A 24,251-nucleotide genomic window follows, 5' to 3' on the forward strand; every position below is an offset into this window, starting at 1 on the left:
GGCACAGCGTTAACTTAAAAGACATCCCCGATCTTATGTGTACTTTTTGGTTCTAGGGCAGCAAAAAACGGAGCGGGAAAACACATTTCCGAGTATCACTTATATTTCCGCGGGAATGTTAGACAGGCAACTGACCACGTCCCAGACCCCAGCCAAATTTCAGAAGAGGCTGGCTAAATTTTGCAATAGGAATCCGAAGAGGAGTGTGTGCAGGGTCTCTGAAACTGTAAATCCTCTCCGAAGAGGCTTCCCCACCTGTCACAACTGGAAGGTCTCCGCGGAGGATGCCGGGTGCGCCCCCGCCACGCGGCGCTGAGGTCAGCCGCTCGGGTCTTGGGGGAGCTCTTATGCTAAATTACAGACTTCGCAGCCACCGGATACCCTCGCTGCAGACTGGCAGTAGCCATGTGGCTGCACTCGCCTTTCCGGACAAGCAGTGCATTATTTCCACTAATATCCTGCCCAGGGCCTCCCGCTGGGTGACTCCGCATCCCACCACCCACCACCACCGGGCGTCCCCGTGGGTCACAAGGCGATCGTGGCCCGCGTGCTCAAACCAAGCGGAAACCACCCCAAAGTTCCTGGCGACAGTGGCCCGGGAGCCCTCCCGCCGGCTCTCAGCGCCCCTGTCACGGTCGCGGAAAATGCCCGGCGCCCCCGCCTCGGGGCCTCGCGCCGGGCCCGCGGCCGTGCGCTCCGCGCGGGGCGGGGCGGCGGCCGCGGCGTTCGCATTGTCCACGTTCCCCGCGCCCCTCGGCGTTCCGTCCCTCCCTATCTGTGCCGCACACGCGCGGAGCGAGCGGCGCGCCCGAGGCGGGCAGGCAGCAGCTGCGGCGGCGGCGGGGGCGGGGGCGGGGGCGGCGCGGCGGCGCGGGGCGGGGCGGGCGGGCGGCGCGGGGGCGGGCCCGGGCGAGGCGGCCGGGGCGCCAGCGAGCGGGCGGCGAGCGCGGCGAGCAGCCGAGAGGAGCGCGAGCAGCAGCATGGCGGGGCCCCGACGCCCGCAGCCCGGCTGCCACCGCCGCACCGCCGCGGCCGTGAACCTCCTGCTGGGCGTCTTCCACGTCCTCCTGCCCTGCGGCCGCCCGGGAGGGGCTCAGGGACAAGGTCAGCCTGCCGCCGCTCCGCGGGCTCCCTGCTCCACCCCGCCCCCCTCTCTTTCTTTTGGGGGAACCGCTGAGATCTGTAAGAGCGCGAGGGGAGGAACGGGAAAGGGGGAAGGAGAGCGGCGGCAATTCCGGGCTAGTGCCCTCCGCTCCCCGCGGCGTCCGCTCCCGCGCCCCCGCGCCTCCGGCCACGGCCACCCGAAAGCTGGGCAAGTCGCGGGGCTCAGGGACCGCTGCGCGGACCGCTAGCCGCGCGCGCCCCGGAGCCTTTGTGCGCGGGCCCCGGGCGCCCCGGGCGCAGCCCCCGCTTTGTGTGGCGCGCGCTGGGGCCCCGCCGCGGCCCGGCTTCCTGCAGCTTTGTTCCCCGAGCCCGGCCTCCAGGGCCGCGTCCCGCACTCGCCCGCCGCAGCTGCCGCGGGATGCGGAGCGCGGGGTCCCGCGGGGTGGCCTGCCTTCCCCCCAGCGCGAGAGCCCGCGAGCCCGCACGCCGTCGCCTCACAGTCCGAGGGGCTGCCGGCTCGCACCGGGTGCATTGTGTTCTGATCCGCGGCTGGCTCCTCGGGTGGCCTCCGCCTCTGGAGGGGAAGGGAGGCTTGTTTTGGTGAGGCGGGTGCACGGAGGAGACGATCGGGAAACAGGAAGCGTTTCTTTTCCGTGCATTAAAAACGCCGTGTGTTTTTTGGTGTTGGTGCAGCGATCGAGCCCATGCCGAACGTGGTGGAGCTGTGGCAGGCGGAGGAAGGGGAACTCCTGCTGCCCACTCAGGTGAGGACGGCCGAGGTGACAGGGCGGCTGCGGGGGGCGGGGGAGGCTCCGAGGCCGCGGTCCCCCCGCGACTCCGGTGCTCGGGCCACTTTGCAAGACAAATAAACGGTCGGGCCGAGCCTGAACACCTGGCCACGGTGGCCTGCGCGGCCGCCTCCCGCGCCATGTGACAGGGCGTGAGTCACGCCGGCCCCAAGTTCAGGAGGTGGGAGCCGAGGCCACCTCAGCAGGGCCGCGGCCCGCGGCGCCGGTGCCCAGGGACAGGGCGGGCCCCTCGGCCGCCTGTGGTCCAGGGTGGGCGAGGGGCCCGTGCCCTGATCTCTCGGTGCGCCAGGCTGTGTGCCTGAGGACCACCGGAAGATGCAGTGTTGCTTTCGGAAATGTTACTGAGTGGTCCTTGCCATTGGCCTTAAGTATCTTCGTTTGGATGAAGATGGGACTTTAAAGGATTGTGATCTTGGATCTTTTCCAAGTGCCTTTAATTTGTGTTAAAATACAGCCTCTTGTTAAGAACTTGAATTTAAGGCCCCCACCCCACCCCATGCGATATAAGGATGGCACGTGGAAAAATCGTTGGTGAAGATTGGTGGGACATTTGGCATCATCCAGGGTTTACCACTGCCATAGAGTACTGCAAAGCCTTTGTGTTTAAGGTTTTTTAACTTTAGGAGAAATTTTCATTGATTGCAGATACACACCTTTAAATATAATATTGTTGACTGTCTTTGAGCAGCGACAGTTTGCATGCACAACATGGGAGATGCGTGTTTTGGGTAGGTGGGGGAGTGGTTTGAATCCTCAGGGAATAGTCAGTTTGTGTGTGGTAATTTTGAGGATGTTCATTACTTCCTTCATTGGTGGTAGCACTTAATTCTATGTTGTCTCTTCTGGCTGTTTAGAAAACAGGGTGTGTAGCTGGAAATGGACTGGTGAGGCTGTGTAGTTTTACATTTCGGAGTGCTGCTAGATATTTGGAATATTCATTTGAATACAGGGCTCATGAATAACAGCTTCAAGGTGGAGAGGTAATTTTTTTAGAGGAAAAATTTCCTGACCCTTCGCTGAAGGCCAGGGTGCTGAATAAGACCAGTCCTTGGAGAAAAAGTCCTGTTGGGATGGGGATCAGTTTGTCCTTCTCTTAAAAGTTTATTCCCAAATGGATCCCTGCCCCCCCATTGTAAATGGCAAATGTGTAGTGTTTAAAAATGCAATAAGATAAAAAAGAACAAAATAAAAATCATTCAGTTCCTGATGAAAGAATCATACTTAACATTTGACATATTTACTTTTAACAAATAAAGTATGGTCATGTTTGTGTATATCAGAGTTTTCAACAGAGGTGTTAGTAACATTCGGGGCTGGAGAATTCTTTATTGTGGGGCTGTCTGTCCTGCTGTCACGCAGTTACAGCATCTGCCCCTATCCGCTAGATACCAGTGGCTCTTCTCTCTCCCCCTTGTCTCACCACCCCCCCCCCCATTTGTGACAGCTAAAAATGTCTCCAGACATTGCCAAGTGTCTCTCGGGAGCAGAATTGCCTGGGTTGAGAAGCACTGGTGTATATCTATACATATTTGCATTTTTGCTCAATTGTACCCTCTACCTCTTAACTGGTTAGTGTTGAAAGCCAACCCAGACTGAAAGGAAAGTAAATTATAGACTTTCATTTGTTACAGCAGTAGTTGAAGGCTCAGTCACTGTCCTCAGAGGTGGAAATGTCAGTCTCTGAGATGATGAATGATTTTATTTATAGGCTCAAAAGTGATTTTATTTCTTAATTTCTGATTTTGTTTATATGTATAATATAGTTTGTTTTGGTGAAAAAATTTGTTAGAATTTTAGAAGCTGTGTCTCTGGAATGTTCACTATAGAAGCGTTTATACCTAAGCTATTTTAATCAAAGCTGTAATGAAAGTGAAACTGATGTTCAAAATCATTTTCTAAATACTTCATCTCCGTGTATATGTGTATTTTTTTGAAATTGTTTTACCGTGCATAAACCTGGGTAGGGGTAAGGAGAGGTATGGGTCTATTTATATTTATGTATCTAAGCTGCATATCATCTAAATGGCACGTGTGTGTGTGTTTGTGAGTATAAGTGTAAACTGCAGAGAATTCTAAAGAGAGTTATTTTTAGGGAATTCTTTTCAAAGTAGTTTGAATTTTTTCAGAAAAAGTTCCCTCATGTGTTATGGAGTCTGGTCAAAGTAGGCTATTTATAGGTGTTAGTTAAATTTGAAGGTTTTCTGCTTAATGAATTTGTAAGTTGGGTTGCTCTCAGGAAGACATAAAGATGGCTTCGGAACCTAAGATTTGTCAGTGATTGGTAAAATAGGAGTGTCTGAAGATGTGGTGTTATACTAACACTGGCCAACACTTGTTATTTATACAGTTATCTCTTTTGGAAATGTTTTTTGTCGATTGGGCCTTTTTTCTTTTTTTCTTTTTCTAATGGCTCTCTTAACGGACCAAGAACTTGAATAATGCATCATTGGTAAAAACAGATACAGTTGAGTTGTTACAAACTGCCAGACTTCAGGATTTGACTCAGAGCTCCATCCTTTGCCACCTCTCTGTCCTCTGTTTCTTCATCCTCAAAACGGGGTTAATCGTGGTGCTGATCTCAGGATTTTGTGCCGCTTAAGTGCCTTGAACTTAGTGAGTGCTTGATAAAGGTTTCGTATTATTTTGGCAGTATTCTCATCCGACCCCTATATTTAGTCACTGGAGAGTGTGGAACAGCTTTCCTGCTTTGAAGGGGCTGAGCCAGTGCAGATAACTGAGTAATAGTATGTGCCCAGCAAATGCATAGTGGCTCAGACTATTGCAAGAGTCTGCTTGCAGTGCACGAGACCTGGGTTCCATCCCTGGTTTGGGAAGATTCCCTAGAGAAGGGACTGGCAATCCACTCCAGTATTCTTGCCTGGAGACTCCTGTGGACAGAGAAGCCTGGCAGGTTACAGTCCATGGGGTCGAAGAGTCAGACACAGCTGAGCAACTCACACTTATTATGTGCCCAGCAGTTGCATAGATAAGTTATAGTATTCATATCCTTTTGTTATATACTGTTTTGTTTTGTAAAATAGTTTGGTCTAAGGACAGTAAAACTTGATTTGTGTTGATAACAAAAGGGAAGAAGAAAACACGTTATTTTACGATTAGATTTACAGAATTTTCCCTCTCCCCTGATTGTGCTTCATCCAGGCTTTCACCATGCCAACTCCCAAGCAGATGCTTTCGTCAGATATTTTATTGTCAAGAAGTAGTTGCATGTGTGCAAGACACTGCTTTGTGCACCTTCTTACTCTTACTCCAAGATCAGAAGCTTCTGGGATTCCCTGTGAACCGTTTGACCTCCTCTGGGCCTGAGGCCTTTTGTAATCCGACCTTGTCCACGGCCTCTCAGTCCTCGGGGACACTCGTGCCCCTTGGCTAGCCAGGCCTGACATGGGTCTGTTGAATGAAAGCACGAATCCTATTGCCTTGCGGTTTATCCAGGACCAGTCCTTCTGACCCCTGCCTTGGCATTGGCACTGTCTCCGTTTCTCTTCCCTCTTTGAGTGTATGGATTTGTTTTCTTGGTCTCGTGTGTGCCTTGTTGCCCTGATTGGGCTCCCCTACGCCTGGTGGCCCCGTTGTGGTGCCGATGTTGTGTCTGCAGTAGGCATTCAGGGCTTCTTCCTGCTGAGAGAGGAGAGTGGTCCGTGTCTTGTCTAGTTCCCTGTTTAGGAGGTTAGTCTTTCTCAAAGATGGCCGATGGACTATCTTACGCATTGAGTTCTTATTATTAATAATCACATTTCTATATTAGTTCTAGGGGCAAGAAGGGCAGTCTAGAATTTATTAATTTAGTTTCTTCAGATCTTGCTGGGGTGAGAAGCCTCACTCCTAAGGGTCTGAGCCGTGAACGTGACTGCTGAGGAGGAGCAGCTGCTACCTGGTCCAGAAGCGTGTTGGTCTGGGATGGCTTGGGATGGAATGGGATGGGGAGGCCATGTTCTTCTGGCCTGGTTGGTCCATCTAGCAAACAGCTGACCTGGGTTCAGATAGTAAAGTGTTGAATAAGAAACTTTTCTGCCTTTAAAAATCCCACAGCTTGTTTATTTTACCCTCCTGAGCCTGAGCGTGTAGATAACGGAAATTGGTGGAAAGTGAAACAGGAATGACAGAGTGAGTATCTCAGGTACTAAGGAAATAGCCTCTTGCTCCAGGCCAGGAAGCACCACCTCGTATTTGGAAAGCTTTTTGTCATAGAGGTTTATTTTTGGTTGCATCAGATTCCACTGTTAATGTCAAAAAATACTAACATGGGATGAATACTGCTGGCATTGTTTAAAAACTCTCAAGTGTTCAGTTCAGTCACTCAGTCATGTCCAACTCTTTGCGGCCCCATGGACTGCAGCACACCAGGCTTCCCTGTCCATCACCAACTCCTGGAGCCTACTCAAACTCATGTCCATTGAGTCGGTGATGCCATCCAACCACCTCATCCTCTGCTATCCCCTTCTCCTCCTGCCTTCAATCTTTCCCAGCATCAGGGTCTTTTCTAATGTGTCAGTTCTTTTGCATCAGGTGGCCAAAGTACTGGAGTTTCAGCTTCAGCATCAGTCCTTCCAATGAATATTCAGGACTGATTTCCTGTAGGATTGACTGGTTTGATCTCCTTGTAGTCCAAGGGACTCTCAAGAGTCTTCTCCAAAACCACAGTTCAAAACCATCAGTTCTTCGGTGCTCAGCTTTCTTCATGGTCCAACTCTCACATCCATACATGACTACTGGAAAAACCATAGCTTTGACTAGACAGGTCTTTGTCGGCAAAGTAATGTCTCTGCTTTTTAATATGTTGTCTAGGTTTGTCATAGCTTTTCTTCCAAGGGGCAAGCGTCTTTTAATTTCATGGCTGTTGTCACTATCTGCAGTGATTTTGGAGTCTGAGAAAATAAAGTCTGTCATTGCTTCCCCATCTGTTTGCCATGAAGTGATGGAACCGGATGCTATGATCTTAGTTTTTTGAATGTTGAGTTTTAAGCAAGCTTTTTTACTCTCCTCTTTCACTTTCATTAAGAAGCTCTTTAGTTCTTCTACGCTTTCTGCCATAAGGGTGGTGTCATCTGCATATCTGAGGTTATTGATATTTTTCTCAGCCATCTTGATTCTAGTTTGTGCTTCATCCAGCCTGGCATTTCACATGATGTACTCTGCATATGAGTTAAATAAGCAGGGTGACAATATACAGCCTTGCTGTATTCCTTTCCCAATTTGGAACCAGTCCGTTGTTCCATGTCTGGTTCTAACTGTTGCTTCCTGACCTGCATAGATTTCTCAGGAGGCAGGTAAGGTGGTCTGGTATTCTCATCTCTCTAAGAATTTACCACAGTTTGTTGTGATCCACACAAAGGCTTTGGTGTAATTAATAAAGCAGAAGTAGGTGTTTTTCTGGAACTCTCTTGCTTTTACTATGATCAAGTGGATGTTGGCAATTTGATCTCTGGTTCTTCTGTCTTTTCTAAAACCAGCTTGAATATCTGGAAGTTCTTGGTTTCACGTAGTATTGAAGCCTGGCTTGGAGAATTTTGAGCTTTACTTTGCTAGCCTGTGAGATGAGTGCCATTGTGCAGTAGTTTGAGCCTTTCTTTGGGATTGGAATGAAAACTGACCTTTTCCAGTCCTGTGGCCACTGCTGAGTTTTCCAAATTTGCTGGCATATTGAGTGCGGCACTTTCACAGCATCATCTTTCAGGATTTTAAATAGCTCAGCTGGAATTCCATCACCTCTACTAGCTTTGTTTGTAGTGATGCTTCCTAAGGCCCACTTGACTTTGCATTCCAGGATGTCTGGTTCCAGGTGAGTGATCACACCACTGTGATTATCTAGGTCGTGAAGATCTTTTTTGTGTGGTTCTTCTGTGTATTCTTACCACTTCTTAATATCTTCTGCTTCTGTTAGGTCCATACCATTTCTGTCTTTTATTGAGCCCATCTTTGCATGAAATGTTCCCGTGGTATCTCTGTAATTTTTTTGAAGAGATCTCTAGGCTTTTGCATTCTATAACACCCTCGAATGCTAGCTCATCCAAAAGCCATGAAGTGTTGAGAGCTGATTTCAGATGAGGAAATTGAGAACACATAGCAGGTAAGTAACTTGTCCAAGGTGATAAGCGCGCAGCAGTCGTGGAATTTGAACCACAGAGATGGTCAGCATGAGATTGGGCTTTTGGCCCCCTTGCTCCTGTATGAGCTTTAGCACGGTCTGACCAGAAAAATACTGTGGTGGTGATGAAAGTGCCTGTGTCTGAGAGAAATAATTGGATGTTCAGTTTCAAATTTTCAAATTTTGCTTAATTGAGTTTTAAAAAATAGTTATATCTACTCCTATTAACATTTTTTAATTGGAAAAAAATTTTATTGAGGTATAATTGACATAGAATGTTCCATGAGTTTCAGGTTTACACCATAATGATTCTATATTTGGAGATACTGAAAAATGATCACCACAGTCAGTCTAGTTAATTTTTATTTATTTTTTAGTTTTTGGCCATGCTATATGGATCTTAGTTCACCAACCAGGGATTGAACCCATGCCCCCTGTACTGGAAGCCTGGAGTCCTAACCACTGGACCACCAGGGAAGGCCCAATAAGTCTAGTTAAGATTTACTACCATACATAGTAACAAAATTTTTTTCTTGTGATGAGAACTTTTAAGATTTACTGTCAGCAAATGTCAAATATGCTGTACAATATTATTTACTGTGGTCACCAGGCTGTACTTTATATCCCTGAGACAAATTGCTCACTTTATAAATGAAGTCTGTATCTTTTGACATCCTTCATTCATTTTGCCCAACCCCCATCCCCCTGCCCCTGGGAACCACCAATCTATTCCTTGTATCTTTGAACTTGGTGTTGTGTTTTTTTGTTTTGTTTTGTTAAAGATTCCACAAATAAGTGAGACCATAGGTATCTGGTCTTTCTTTGACTTATTTCTCCTTGCATAATGCCCTCAAAGTCTGTTCATATTGTTACAAATGGCAAGATTTCATTTTTTTTATTTAGCTGAGTAATATTCCAGTGTATATACATACCACATGTTCTTTATCCATCCATCTATCTGTGGACACTTAGATTACAACTTAGGTTGCGACTTTGTGTTGGCTACTGTAAATAATGCTGCAGTGAACTTATATGCACATATACATATATCTTTTCAGGTTAGTGTTTTAGTTTCTTTGGGTGAACACTCAGACGTGGAATTGCTGGATCGTATGGTATTCTGCTTTTAGCTCTTTGAGGAACCTGTGTACTGTTTTCCATCGTGGCCACAGCCGTCACAGTCCACAGCAGTGCCCAAGGGTCCCCTTTTCTCCGCGTCTTCTCCAACCTTTGTGCTCTTTTGTCTTTTTGATAATAGCGTTCTGACGGGTATGGGGCAGTTCTCACTAGTATTTAGGAAACAGACTGTGCTCAGGCCTGCAGACATTCATGGCACGCGTACCATGGGCTGAGCACGGTTTGAGGTGCTGGGCTGTCACGGGGAACAGGAAGGAACAGCACTGCCCTCACTGAGCTGCCCGTTTACTGGAGGCACATGGATGAGAAATGAGAAGTAGAAAAAGTTGTAGTGATAATGTGGTGGCAGACTGGAGGAAGATTTGGACAAGAGGAATCACAGTTTTAATTTAAGAGGTCAGGGTAGGCGTATGACTCTGCAGTCCCACTCCTGGGCGAGTATCAAGAGAAAGACATGATCTGAAAGGATACGTGCTCCCCAGTGCTCCTTGGAGCTCTGTTTACAATAGCCAAGACCTGGGCGCAGCCTCGGTGTCCTTCAGCCGAGCAGTGGATCAGGAAGATGTGCTACATGTATGCGGTGTCCAGTTACTCAGCATTAAAAACAGTGAAATGATGCCATGTGCAGCAACATGGACGGACCTAGAAATTGCCATCGAGTGACGTTAGAGAAGAAATACCGTATGATATCATTTATATGTGGAATCTAAAAAGAAATGATAAAATTAACTTATTTACAAAACAGGGATTCAAAGACTTAGGGAATGAACTTATGGTTGCCAGGGGGAAGGATGAGGGGAAGGGATAGTTAGGGAGCTTGGGATGGACGTGGCAGTTCAGTTGCTCAGTCATGTCCTTTGCGACCCCATGGACCGTAGCACGCCAGGCCTCCCTGTCCATCACCAGCTCCCGGAGTTTACTCAAACTCATGTCCATTGACTCGGTGAGCCATCCAACCATCTTATCCTCTGTCTTCCCCTTCTCCTCCTGCCTTCAATCTTTCCCAGCATCATGGTCTTTTCTAGTGAGTCAGTTCTTTGCATTAGGTGGCTAAAGTACTGGAGTTTCAACTTTAACATCAGTCCTTCCAATGAACACTCAGGACTGATTTCCTTTAGGATAGACTGGTTGGATCTCCTTGCCGTCCAAGGGACTCTTAAGAGTCTTCTTCAACACCACAGTTCAAAAGCATTAATTCTTCTGTGCTCAGCTTTCTTTACAGTCCAACTCTTACATCCATACATGACCACTGGAAAAACCACAGCCTTGACTAGATGGACCTTTGTTGGTATAGTGATGTCTCTGCTTTTTAATATGCTGTCTAGGTTGATCATAGCTTTTCTTCCAAGGAGCAAGCATCCTTTAATCTCATGGCTGCTGTCACCATTTGCAGTGATTTGGAGCCCCCCAAAATAAAGTCTATCATTGTTTCCCCATCTATTTGCCATGAAGTGATGGGACTGGATGCCATGATCTTAATTTTCTGAATGTTGGGTTTTAAGCCAACTTTTGCACTCTCCTCTTTCACTTTCATCAAGAGGCTTTTTAATTCTTCACTTTCTTCCATAAGGGTGGTGTCATCTGCATATCTGAGGTTATTGATATTTCTCCCGGCAATCTTCATTCCAGCTTATGCTTCATCCAGCCTGGCATTTTGCATGATGTACTCTGCATATAAGTTAAATAAGCAGAGTGACATTATGCAGCCTTGACGTACTCCTTTCCTGATTTGGAACCAGTCTGTTCCTTGTCCGGTTCTAACTGTTGCTACTTGACCTGCATACACTTTTCTCAGGAGGCAGGTCAGGTGGTCTGGTATTCCCATCTCTTTAAGAATTTTCCAGTTTATTGTGATCCACACAGTCAGAGGCTTTTGAGTAGTCAATGAAGCAGAAGTAGACTTAACAAAAAGCAAGAACTGTCTTGCTTTTTCGATGATCCAGTGGATGTTGGCAGTTTGATCTCTGGTTCCTCTGCCTTTTCTAAATCCAGCTTGGACATCTGGAAGTTCAGTGTACTATTGAAGCCTGGCTTGGAGAATTTTGAGCATTACTTTGCTAGCGTGTGAGATGAGTGCAATTGTGCGGTAGTTTGAGCATTCTTTGGCATTGCCTTTCTTTGGGATTGGAATGAAAACTGACCTTTTACAGTCCTGTGGTCACTGCTGAGTTTTCCAAATTTGCTGGCATATTGAGTGCAACACTTGAACAGCATCGTCTTTTAGGATTTGAAATAACTCGGCTGGAATTCCATCACCTTCACTAACTTTAACTTTGTAGTAATGCTTCCTGAGGCCCACTTGACTTCATACTCTGGTATGTCTGGCTCTAGGTGAGTGACCACACCATTTTGATTATCTAGATCATAAGACCTTTTTTGTATAGTTCTGTGTATTCTTGTCACCTCTTAATCTCCTCTGTTGTTTCTGTCCTTTATTGTGCCCATCTTTACATGAAATGTTCCCTTGGTATCTCTTAAGTTTCTTGAAATCCCTGGTCTTTCCCGTTCTGTTTTTTCCCTCTGTTTATTTGCAGTTGTCCACTTAGAGCCTGCATTAACACTGTCACAGGGGGAGTGTTTTATGCTAGTGTTTTGAATGGGAGCCAGAGCTCTGCTGAAGTGTGGCTGTAGAGATTGGGGTGAGTGTGTCAAAGTCAAGGGTCGGTTGCTCAATTCCCAGTCAGGAGCTTGGAGCCAGGTTCTTGAGCAGAGATTAATGTGGTGACCTTGACTGCTGGGTCTGTAAGTAATGCCTGATGTTGATGAAGATGGGCCTCACAGTGACTGACACACAGGATGGGTTTAATGCAGCAGTCTTTTTATTTGTTAAAATTTTATTATTATTTTTTATTGGGGTATAATTGCCTTAGAGTATTGTGTTAGTTTCTGCTGTACCATGCAGTGAATCAGCTGTGTGTCTTCGTCCTCAGTTGCCCAGTCATGTCTGACTCTCTGCAACCCCATGGACTGTAGCCCACCAGGCTCCTCTGCAGCCACTTGCCTTTTCCTATTCCAGGGGATCTTCTCGATCCAGGGATTGAACCCGTGTCTCCAATGGTGAAGAATCAGCTATATGTATTCATGCAGCCCTTCTCTCTTGAGCCTCCCACCCTCCCACCTCTCTAGGTCATCTCAGAGCACCAAGCCAAGCTTCCTGAGTGTACAGCAGCTTCCCACTAGCTATCGGATTTACACATGGTAGTATATATATTTGTCAGTTCTAATCTCCCGATTCCTCCCCCCACCTCCCCCCGCAACATGGCCGTATGTCTGTGTTCTATGTCTGCATCTCTGTCCCTGCTCTGCTTATTTGGTTCACCTACACCCTTGTTTTAGATCCAACGTATGTGTTAACATAGACATCTTTTCTTCTTCTGTCTGATTTTGTATGCAGACTCAGTGGCAGTCTTTAACTTTATTTTTAATGAGGCATAACTAATGTCAGTATTAGATAAATTGAAGTGATTCTTCTCCCCCTGTCTTGTCCCTCTCCCCTGCTGACCACTAGTTTCTTCTCTAAATCAGTGCATTTTTTTTTTTATTCCCTAGTTGTATTTTTTTTATGCAAGTGATATCATACCAAATTTGTCTTTGTCTTATTTTCATTGCTGGGTATGTGGTAGTTCTGCTTTTTAGTTTTTTCAGAAACCTCTGTAATACTCTCTGTAACGCCACACCTAATACAGTCCCACCAGCAGTAGAGGAGGGTTTCCTTTTCTCCACGTCCCGGAAGGGCAGCAGCCTTCCTTGGCCGGGAAAGCCTGTCGCAGTGGTCATGTAGGCCTGGGCGCTGATGGCTTGGGCTCATTTGCTGGCAGAAGGGGTGGAGAAGGACAGGTCTGCTGAGGGGACTGATCCACTGCTTGGGGGTGACAGGTTTGCCCAGGGATCAGGGAGTGTGATGGCCCCTTGGATGTAAGTGGGCCCTTGGCAGGGACCCCTGACGAGAGTCTGGTGTGGCTGTTTCTGGAGAGATAGTGTGTAGACCCTAAAGCTGTTTGGTGGTGGGACTGCAACTAAGTTAACTGGTACTGCTGTCCTGTGGGTTCTGATCCACCTTGTTTGAGCCTCAGCTCTCATAGGAAGGCGGGCATTGATCTAAATGTGCTTGAGTGAGAATTTGGGGCTACACACGGGGGTTTGGGCCCTGTGGCTCCAGGAGCAGGTTAACAGTCAGAGGGCGTTAGTGCTTGGAGTTCTGGGCACAGGAGGACGGATGACGGGAGGCAGGGCAGCCGGGAGAGCGGTGGGCTGGGGGTGGGGGTGCGGAGCAGGAGGAGGAGGAAGGCTGGGTAGGAAGCAGCCCGCGGTGCGGCTTCGGGAGCGGACAGAAACCCAGAGCATGAGTGCCTGCACGTGCCCACGCAGCGTTTAACTGGATCTGCCCTTTTGCTTCTGTTTTGAGTGCCTTCTCTTTTTACACTCTTGGTGTGTGTCTCCTGGGCACAGTGTGGCATGGTAGGTCTCAGAGATTTTGGCAGTGGGTTGCAGTGCAATGTTTATGCCACTTATAGCATGATCAGCTTTTTTATGTTGACGTCAACATATATTGGGTGTTCATATAGGGGATTCTGAGCTATTCAGTACAGTTTTTATATTTGGGGATTTTAATTACCATTAAACTTTGTCTTGTGTGATTAAACTTGAACATCAGAAAAAGGCTCTTGGAGAGAAGAGTGGTGTCCAGCCAGCTTTGAGACCGTGTTGGTGGTAGTTTGAAACAGGTAGAATGTTTACTTGTAGTGCACATCTAAGGGATCACTTGGCAGGCTCTGGCTGTCAGTGGTGCCATTTTAGTGTCAATCTTTTTTTCAGTAAGTATTTATTGAGTGTGTGCTGTGGGGCAGGCACTGTTTTAGACAAGTTCATCATCCCTGTGGGATTTGAAGAAGTTTTTGTTTTTTGGGAGATGGTGTGTTTCTCTGAAACAACTGTTAAAGCATATTTTTTCTCAATAGGGTGATTCTGAAGACGATACAGAGGAGCAGTCTCAAGAACAGAGGTAAGGAAGGGATGGGGGCAAATCTGGGCTAAGTCTCCCTTCCCACTTTGGGTGCTTTCTGACGTCTTGGAATATGTGTTTATGTGTTTAATATTACCTGTGACAAGCCTTTCTTTCTGACATTTGGGGTATCTGGACTCTAATAATACGGTTTTGTTCTAAATGAAGTTGCACGGAAAGCTCTGGAGACATCCCCCACCCCAGCTTCACTCTCCCATGCTGTCCTTGCACACTCCGCCCTGTACACCCTCTGTTCTGTCTGCACACACCTGTGGGTCATCGTGGTGCTGCGAGCCGACATAACACTTTGAATGAGACCTGCTTGTGTGTAGTAGGGAAGTCAGACATTACTGTAAATAAAGCAAAATAGTTATGTTTATAATAAGAACTATCAGTAATTCAGCTGCTGTGGGAGAGATGAGCGAGGTGGGTCACGCAGACAGGTGGTCGGAGGTGACGCTGGAGCTGAAGTGTGGGAATGCGTGGGGGCAGCCATGTGGTGGGCAGAAGGAAGGGAGGGTGCCAGGGCCGTGCGGTGGGGTGCTGGTGGCAGCGCAGGGGCCTGGAGACGGCCAGTGTGGTTCTGTAGGGTCAAGGGGTGAGGCGCGACCTGAGAGCAGACCAAAGCGATGAGATGCAGCTTTATTTTTTAAGTGTGAGGTGAGTGGTTAAAAGTGGCCAGCAAATCAAAGATGTAAACTACCTTTTTGAGGAGAATGCCTTGGTCCCAGGGCTCGTGTGGTTCACTGTTGTCAAACTGGGATGTCCGGTGCCTTGGAAGGACCTCAGTACCCTTTAAGTGGTGCCGGGCAAGGGCGTGCATTTCAGAGAATCAGCTTCTGGATTCCCAGCATCCATGTCCTGTCCTGAAACTGATCTGAGATCACAACTTACCGTTTTCCTCCTCTCTTCTCACAGTCTCACTTCTCCGCTTTGCCGGAGAAAGGCATGCCTTTTACCAGGGCCTCATCTTGCTCTGTGCTTCACCGTGGGCAAAGGGACAGTTTAAAATACTGTTACTGGTTCTGAGAAAATGACTGAACTCTGATTGGATGACAGAGTCATTTGTAACTAGTGGTTTTCATGTCTTCTTTAAAGAAGACGTCTTTCACGTCTTCACTTTCTATAAAACTGAAGGAGAACCCAATCAAATTGGCAGTTGTTTAGACTATCAAAAGTTCTTTCTCTTTTTATTACTTTTTACTGGAGTACAGTTGCTTTATGATGCTGTGTTAGAACGCTGTAGAGAACATTGCTGCACCGTGTTCTGTAATAGCAAAGTCAGTCAGCTAAGCGTGTACATATATGCCCGTTTTTTGGACGTCCTTCACGTGTAGGTCACCATGGAGCATTGAGTAGAGCTCCCTGTGCTGGGCGTTTGGTCCTCATTAGTTACCGGTTTTATACATGCACGCATGCGTGCTAAGTCACTTCCGGCGTATCCGACTCAGCTGCGCTGTGGACTTCAGCCTGCTGGGCTCCTCTGTCCACCCGGTTCCCTAGGCAGGAACACTGGAGTGGGTTGCGTGCCCTCCTCCGGATTGTATACACAGCAGTATATATATGTCAGTCCCAGTCTCTCAGTTCTTCCTACTCCCCCTTCTTTGCCTGGTATCCGTACGATCTGTCTGTGTCTCTGTGTCTGCTTTGCGGATAAGCTTGTCTGTATCAATTTTCTAGCTTCCGCATTAACGATACTGTACAAGGTTTTTCTCTTTGTGACTCCTTTGCTCTGTATGACAGTCTCTGCGTCCATCCACCTGTCTGCAGATTGCACAGTTTCGTTCCTTTTTGTGGCTGAGTAACATTCCATGGTATGTGTGTATACCACATTCTTCTGTTGATGGACATTTAGGTTGCTTCCATGTCCTGTCTGTTGTAAATAGCACTGGAGTGGACATTGGGGTGCATGTATCTTTCTGAATTATGGTTTTCTCTGGGTATATGCCCAGGAGTGGGATTGCTGGGTCATATGATAGTTTTATTGTTAGTTTTTTAAAACTAAAACTGTCACTGTTCTCCACAACAACTGTACCAATTTACATTCCCACCAACAGTGTAAGAGAGTTTCCTTTTCTCCACACCCTCTCCAGCATTTATTGTTTGTAGATTTTTTGATGATGGCCATTCTGACTGGTATGAGGTGATAACCTCATTGTAACTTTGATTTGCATTTCTCTAATAATTAGTGATATTGAGCATATTTTCAAGTGTTCGTTGGCCATCTGTATGTATTCTTTGGAGAAATGTCTGTTTAGATCTTTCACCCATATTTTGATTGGGGTTTTTGTTTTTTTGATATTGAGCTGCATGAGCTGTTTGTATATTTTGGAGATTAATCCCTTGTCAGGTGCTTTGTTTGCAAATACTTTCTCCTAAAAGTTCTTTTTAATGATAGACTTGTGGCAAAAATGCTGAGGGAGTTTAGAACATGTAGGGACAGTGCTGTAACAAAGGTTCTTACATTCACATCTATGTGAGCAAACTTTCTCAGTGCTTACATTAAAAAAAAAAAGGACAAGGAAAATAACAAATTGGTGCTAATTAAACTTATCTCATTCTAACAGTAATATTCACATAAATCAATTACGAGGGAAAAGACAGTTTATTCATCTCATTAAAGGATGCAGTTTCAATAAAATTATGTTCAATTACCTATGAAAATTTGTAAAATTTCTTGGTTTGATCAGTTGTGTGCTAATAAAATTATAATGATAATTCAGAAGAAAAAAATGAACACTTAGATCCTGTGGTCATAAGATTTTTTAAAAATCCTGAAATCTCAATTTGAGCCCATAGTTTTGTTGAAAGAGGCTTTGTACATAAAGCTATTTTAGGTTAAAATCCTTTTGAGAGAATATCCAGCAATACAGGAAAGTCCATCTGTATATTTAAAAAAATGGATGATGATGAAAGTTATTGCAGTGGTATTTAGATTCCTTTGAATGTAATTTTAAAAGTGTGAGTCTGATTAAAATTGCCAGTATTTACAGTATGTCAGAAATTACATTTTTTGCAAACATTTAGATTCATGGTATATATAACATTTTACGTGTTTGAGATTACTCAAACATATGGGTCAAAGCTGGAAGTTTGTCACAACCCTGTTGTCTGGGAGCAAGACTAGCTGAGTGCTGACAGTGGTTCCAGCTTGGTTGGCAGCAGTGGGGACGGAGGACGTGGAAAGTTCTGCGGGGAGCTTTGGTTGGCTCAGTTGTGGAGATGAAGAGAAGCCTGGAGCAGTGATGATGTGATGGGAAAGGTCTAGCGGAGGGCAGCTGGGAACTCTGCTTGGTTGCCTCCTAGGAATCTCAGACTTGAAGAGACAGGAGGCAGTGTGAGCTAGGGAGTGAGTGTGAGCTGCCGTGAGCTAGGGAGTGAATGTGAGCTGCTGTGAGCTAGGAGTGAGTGTGAGCTGCTGTGAGCTAGGAGTGAGTGTGAGCTGCTGTGAGCTAGGAGTGAGTGTGAGCTGCTCTGAGCTAGGAGTGAGTGTGAGCTAGGGTGTGGGCTAGGGAGGCCAGGCTGCGTCTTCGGGGGCCTTGTCCTTTGTATCTTGGCGCTGGTTTTCTGCTTTCACAGATACTTCTTTCTTATTAATAAGAACTAGCTTCTTCTCACCAGTTTCCCACCACACTTAAAGATACGGAGTAGATTTTGCCCTTCTTCCTCTTTTGACGTGGATGACTGGAGTGAGGGTGTAGGGGGCATTGAGTCCAGTGGCTGTCAGACTTACGGATAGCAACTCGGTGAGAGACCTTTTACACCTTTTACATGATTATTTGTTACCACAGGCAGTTAATGGGGATGTATGACTATGTACTCCTGCTCATTTATTTGTAAAGTAGCCCTTAACCTGTGCTACCTCTGGTGTACTCTATTTTCTTTTCCATTTTTAAAAATTGTGGCAAATACGTTAACACCTACCGCTTCAGCCAGTTTGAAGTGTACGGTTCTGTGGTGTTGAGTACATTCACATGGTCGTGCAGCTGTCAGCCCACAGAACTCGTTTCATTCTCTTTCATTGAAAAAACACCGGCTGCCACTGCTGAATTGATTTCAGAACTCCTTAATCACGATTCACTGTTGGCTCAACCCTGATTTGTATGTTATAATCTTCTCAATGACCAATATTCCAGTGTTTTGCTGTTACTTTATCCCTAGTTGCTTTCCTTTTAGCAGGACTTCCAAGCCTCTTGGGTTTTTCTGTTGTTGTTGTTTTTTTTCCTTTTGTGTAAAGGCAAGATCATGATGAAGGTTGGATGCTGCAATCAGAAAACCTTCTCTGTGTCCATTTTCTGAAAGTGTTGCTTCTGGTGTTTTTGCCATGAATTCTCTATAAGTCTCACATCCTGTGATGGGTCAGTCACCTAAGTACTTACTGTTTGTTTACCTTCTACTGGGCAGTTGGAACTTTTTTAAAAATGAAGATTTTTAGTACTTTCAAAGCTCATAGATTCTCTTGCTCCTTTTTTTTTTTAATTAAAAAAATTTTTTTGGCTGCATCTTGCAGTATGAGGGATCTTGGTTCCCCAACCAGGGATGGAACCTGTGTCCCCATGCCGTGGAAGCACAGAGTCTTAACCACTGGACTACCAGAGAAGTCCCTCTTGCTACTTTTAAATTAAGCCTTTTGCTTTAGAAGAGATGTAGGTTTATGGGAAAGCTGTAAAGATGGTACAGAGTTCCTGTCTACGCTTTGCGCAGTTTACCCTAGTGCTAATCCCTTATGTTGGGGCTTCCTTAGTGGCTCAAACAGTAAAGTGTCTGCCTGCAACGCAGGAGACCTGGGTTCAATCCCTGGGTCAGGAAGATCCCCTGGAGAAGGAAATGGCAACCCACTCCAGTATCCTTGCCTGGAAAATCCCTTATGTTACTGTGGTCCATTGATCACAGCTCAGAAACCACTGTGGGTACGTTACTGTGAATTACACTCCACACTTGATTCGGGTTTCCCTGGTTTTCCCCTAATGTTCTCTGTCCCAGGACCCGATCCAGGAACCCACGTGGCTTTCAGTTGTGTCTCAGGGTGCTTTTCGTTGTGACAGTCGGTCAGAGTTCCCTTGTTTTTGAAACCATGGCAGTTTTGAGGAGTTCATCCTTCAATTTGGGGTTGTCTGAGGTTTTTCCTCGTGGTTAGATTGAGGTTATGGGGGAGGAAGACCTCAGTACAAATTGCCGTTCTTGTCATATGTCAGGGGTGTTGGCTGTCAACGTGACACCGCTTCGGTGCTGACCTTGACCACCTGGCTGAGGTGCTGTTTGTCAGCTCTGTCGACTGGAAACTTCTTCTTTTTCCACACCGCCCTCTTTGGAGGCAAGTCATTAAGTAGGATAAGCTCCACTTACATAAATTGTTTAGAATTCCTCCGTTCGGGAGATATGTCTGTTCTCTCTCACTTATTGATTTATTCAGTCCTTTGTTTATGTCATGGATGTTTATTTTACACTTTGGATGATAGTCCAGCACTAGGGTTGTGCTGCTATTTTGACTTTTTATTTTATTTATTTTTGGCCGTGCCAGGTCTTCATTGCTGCTCGGGCGTTTCTCTAGTTGCCGTGACTGGGGGCTGCCCTCTGGCTGCGTTGTGGCGGCTGCTCTTGCTGTAGGGCATGGGCCCTAACGTGCTCAGGCTTCAGTATTTGTGGCTCCGGGGCTCTCGAGCACAGGCTTAGTCATTGTGGCGCATAGGCGTGTGGGATCTTTCCAGATCAGGGATCGAACCTGTGTCTTCTGCATTGGCAGGCAGATTCTTTACCACTGAGCCTCCAGGGAAGCCCTGCCCTGCTATTTTAACGCCATTTATTCTTAACCTTATATATAAAGTCATCAGTGTGTCCTTACACATTTTTCAAACATTTTTGTGATTTTCATTTTAATTACTACCCTGCTGTGCCAACATTAATGACATCAAGGTGAACTGGAAGTCAGTGGAGGCAGCACATGGGAACTCCACAGAATGAATGCTGTGTCTCTGAGAGAACCTGTGCAGAGGAACAGCTGCTAACTTGGGCAATAGATTTGACCACAGAACAGCCTCAGTACGTTCTCGAAAGAGTGGCGGCGGCCCTGACCTCTGGCACTGGAGAGAGTGCAGAAAGAGAAGGGGGCCCTGTGTCTCCTCCAGACCAGCCAGGGTGGGTCCTCGCTGACTACTGTGGATTCTGGGGTGGGGGGTTTCTAGAGCAGCTTGCCTGTGATCTCAGACAGAGTTTGGGAAAGCTTTTAGGATAATTGGCCTCATTGAAGATTTTGTTTATATTATCTTGACTTCATCTTCTGTGAATGCTATGTAATTGTACTTGGTTGAAAGCCAGAAAAGCAATATTTGAAAAACTTTCTCCCCTCGCTCTTCTCCATCCCCATTTTTCTCCTGGGTGTTCTCAGATATCAGCAGTAATCTGCTCCTCTGCTGAGAAGGATTGCTGTTGGGGATTCAGTGGCGGGAGCAAAGGGGAGCTGGCTGACTTCAGCCCTTCTTAGAACTGGCTGCTCTCTGGATGCATCTCTGAAAAGCCTTTTTGGGGTCAGTTTGTTAGAATGTGAAAAATTTAAGTGCTGGCAGAGTATAAATAGTATGTTATTTCCGTTTTTAAAATGGTTCTGTAAAAATTATCCATACTGACTGGCTCTGGGGTGTCCAGGGAAGGTGGTGGTGGTTTTTAATGTACTTTTGTCTGGTAGCAGCAGCAACATGTGTTCTCCTGAAACCATCTCCATCAGTTAGAGGCCGATCCTAAGAGTCAGAACATGAAGAAAATCTCGTTAACCTTTCAGCAACAATCTGAAAGATGTAATTGCAGACAGTAACGGCTTAATCTTCAGGGAAGCTTCCTTTTGGCAATGAATCGGTCTCAGAGCTCCCACGGGGAACGGAACTACTTTCCGCTCGTCTTTGTTTTCCTTCAGAAACTGAAAGGCATGTTTTTAGCACAACCCTGGAGTTCCTTAACTGTTGATAGGGTCTTGCATTTCTAACCCGAGCTTGCCTCTGCCTCTCCTGGGTTTTCACGGAGAAGGGACCTGAATCCGGTGGCACCTCCTGCCCAGGGCGCACTGTGCAGTCGGGGAGCAGCTTCCGCCTTCGGGGGCCACCCCGGGAGCGCGCCCCTCTGCCGACCCGCGCCTGCGTCTGCACAAGCCCGAAATCAGGGCTCCCCTCGCCTCCTGGCATACCCCTTGCACCCAGGGGGTCATCAGGTCTGGCTGCATCTTTTTCTCACGGTCTCCCGCCTCGGTTTTACAGCTACCCTAGCCTGTTCTCCACGTCCCTACCCACCTGATGTATCTAAAACTTGGGCGTCCTTGCCTCCATGCCTCTTCCAAGCGGCCTTTTGGGGGCCCCTTGCCTTCTGAGCCTGGCACAGAGGCCTTTTGTGATGTAGGTGCCGCTCTCCTCTCCAGCCTTCCTCCCCCGCTTCTTGCTTCCTCTCGGGCACGTGGCCCCTTTGCCTGGCAGGGACTCTCTTCTCTTCCCCGGCCAGCCCCTCACCCAACTCTGTCCTGCTGGCTCCAGTGCTTACTTTTGTGTTTAAAGTCCTCAGGATGCCCACCTACCTGTCTGAGTCTCAGCCAGCGGATCCCCCAGCACCTAACCACTGCCTGACACCTAGGAGATGATCTGCTAAAGGAAGGGACAAACCCTCCTATCTTTAAGTCTTTGAAATTGATTGCTTGTCATACTTCATGTGCCTTTCATATCCAAGCACACAAACCATATATGTCATTGAAACCACAGTACTGATATTCCTATTAGGGGTTGTGGTTTTTAGATTGGATTGTAGCCGTTGGTGTGTTTTTAATGAGAATGGGTTATTAGCTCTGTCCCTGCACCCTGCAGTGTCTTCTGCAGGGTCGTGGGGCCTGAGGGGGTGCAGAGTGAATGTGTTCAATCATGATTTTCGTGGCTGTGACAGTGTGAAGTGAATTTCCTTAGACTGTAATAGGGCTCATAATTTGGGTATTGGCCTTAGAATTACAAGCTTTTAAACAGGGTTCTTTGTACATAATAAATTTTTTAAGCCACAAAACCCTTTTCAGCTGTTTTAGGTGGTGAAATTTCTAGCAAAGCTTTTTTGACACATATAATTTTTAGGCCTCAAGTGAAATCAATTGGGATAATGGTATAATAGGATCAGAATCTTATACTGATTTTCACTGAAAGTTTTGCTTTTCTTGAATATGTATTTTTTACACACTCTGGGGTGATTCGGTTCAGTTCAGTCACTCAGTCATGTCTGACTCTTTTCGACCCTGTTTGTTTATTCAAACTCATGTCCATTGAGTCAGTGATGTCATCCAACCATCTCATCTTCTGTCATCCCCTCTCCTGCCCTCAGTCTTTCCCAGCATCAGGGTCTTTTCCAATGAGTCAGCTCTTCACATCAGGTGGCCAAAGTATTGGAGCTTCAGCATCAATCTTTCCAGTAAATATTCAGGACTGATTTCCTTTAGGATGGACTGGTTTGATCTTCTTGCACCCCATGAACAGTATGAAAAGGCAAAAAGATACGACACTGGCGTGATTAGACTTGCGCTAATTTGTATCTTTAATTAAAAAGAATATTTGAGTCAGCTTTAATGATTCCAGGTGTATTTTGAAGGGTTAGTTTAGAACAAAAACAGACAAAACACGTCATTAATGTTGATAGTCCCGAAACAAAAAAGGGGAATTGGAGATCCTGAAACAAAAAAGGGGGAATTGGAGAGCTTGGGTGTGTTTCAGAAGAACCTCTGTGTCCATTAAATTAGACTCGGTCGGGTCGCCTTTAGGAGAAGTGGCTTAACTCAGTACTGAAAGTCCAGCCTCTCAGCGTCCTTCCACAAGCTGTCCCGGGGCCTGGCTGGGTACTCACTACGTTAGTCACCGTGCTTATCATCAGAGTAACGATGGAATCCATTCAGTCAGGCCTTCTGACCAAAGGATGAGGCAGTGTCAACAGCCCAGGAAGACTGGCTATGGAAATTACCACATGGTTAAAATGTGCATGGGCCTTCCCTGGTGGCGCAGTGGTAAGAAATCTGCCTGCCAATGCAGGAGATGCATGTTTGATCCCTGGGTTAGGAAGATCCCCTGGATTAGGAAATGGCAACCCACTCCAGTGTTCTTGCCTGGAAAATTCCATGGACAGAGGATCCTAGCAGGCGACAGTCCATGGGGTCACAAAAGAGTCGGACTGGACTGAGCACATATGAAGTATGTAAAAGACTCAGAGAAGCTTATTTTAGACAAGAAAGAAGGTAGTGAGTGCTGTGAGCAAGAGAGAGGCTTGGGTGTTTTGTTGCTGGGAATCCAGCTTAGGTCTTAAGAGATGAGCTGACATTTTGGCCATTTATCCCTTCTTTACTGTGCTTTGGATCGATGAGAAGAAAGGTATCCTAGATGGAGCCCAGTGTATTGGCAGCAGTGTTGATTAGTCCTGTAAAGATGTTGGAGATGTGTTGTGACATCAAGCCTCTTATTGCTTACGGTGGCAGAACCTGGGATTTCAAGGTTCAAAGAAGAAATATAATTTCCCAAAGCAGTATTCTCTGTCTGGGAACACCAGTAATGAGATAATGGGGTCTCCTGGGAGCTTGTTACTCTCGTTTTAAATGAATTGTCATCAAATTATTAGTTTGTTGTTAGAGTCTTCCACATAGGAAATAGGACTCCAGAGTAATAGTGATCTCTCCTCCCCAATAAATGTGACAAAAGAACATTGCCACTTTACAAATAATTACTGCAGTTAGTCTGGACAGTGTTTCATAGAGGTGCTCAATAAAGATGTTTTTGGAACCACTGCTTTAGGGTTTACCATTGCATCTACTTGTAAATGATGTGAGAAAAAGTCTCATTTGTGAACTGTAGTCCTTCCCAATGTTTTCCCCCAAAGTAGTTGGGGATGTAGTTTTGAAAAGTCTGCTGTGGGTACAGAAATTCTTTTTTTTTTTTTTTTTTATTGCACATCACTCCTTTATTTTATACTGATCTGGAAAAAAGTTTTAGTACAGTTATGCTCAAATGAGTACTGGGCCCAAGTGCTGGGCCAAGCAACTGGAACATGATTCAGAAGTCAGGCACAGTGAGAGACACACTTGGACATGATCAAGAGG

General features: G+C 46.3%; 1 protein-coding gene across 2 annotated transcripts in view; it reads left to right on the forward strand.

The window, feature by feature from the left end:
- Window positions 1-946: 946 nt before the first annotated feature.
- Window positions 947-24,251, forward strand: part of TMEM131L (transmembrane 131 like) — a 172,080-nt gene continuing 148,775 nt past the window's right edge. For both annotated transcript variants that reach the window (XM_061142535.1, XM_061142536.1), the window contains exons 1-3: window positions 947-1,104; window positions 1,798-1,868; window positions 14,115-14,158. In XM_061142535.1, the coding sequence (XP_060998518.1) occupies window positions 981-1,104; window positions 1,798-1,868; window positions 14,115-14,158 (239 nt within the window). In that variant the 5' untranslated portion in view covers window positions 947-980. The remainder of the gene's footprint in view (window positions 1,105-1,797; window positions 1,869-14,114; window positions 14,159-24,251) is intronic.

The sequence above is a fragment of the Dama dama genome, chromosome 5 (assembly GCF_033118175.1).
Source record: "Dama dama isolate Ldn47 chromosome 5, ASM3311817v1, whole genome shotgun sequence".
In the NCBI taxonomy this organism is placed as follows: domain Eukaryota; kingdom Metazoa; phylum Chordata; class Mammalia; order Artiodactyla; family Cervidae; genus Dama; species Dama dama.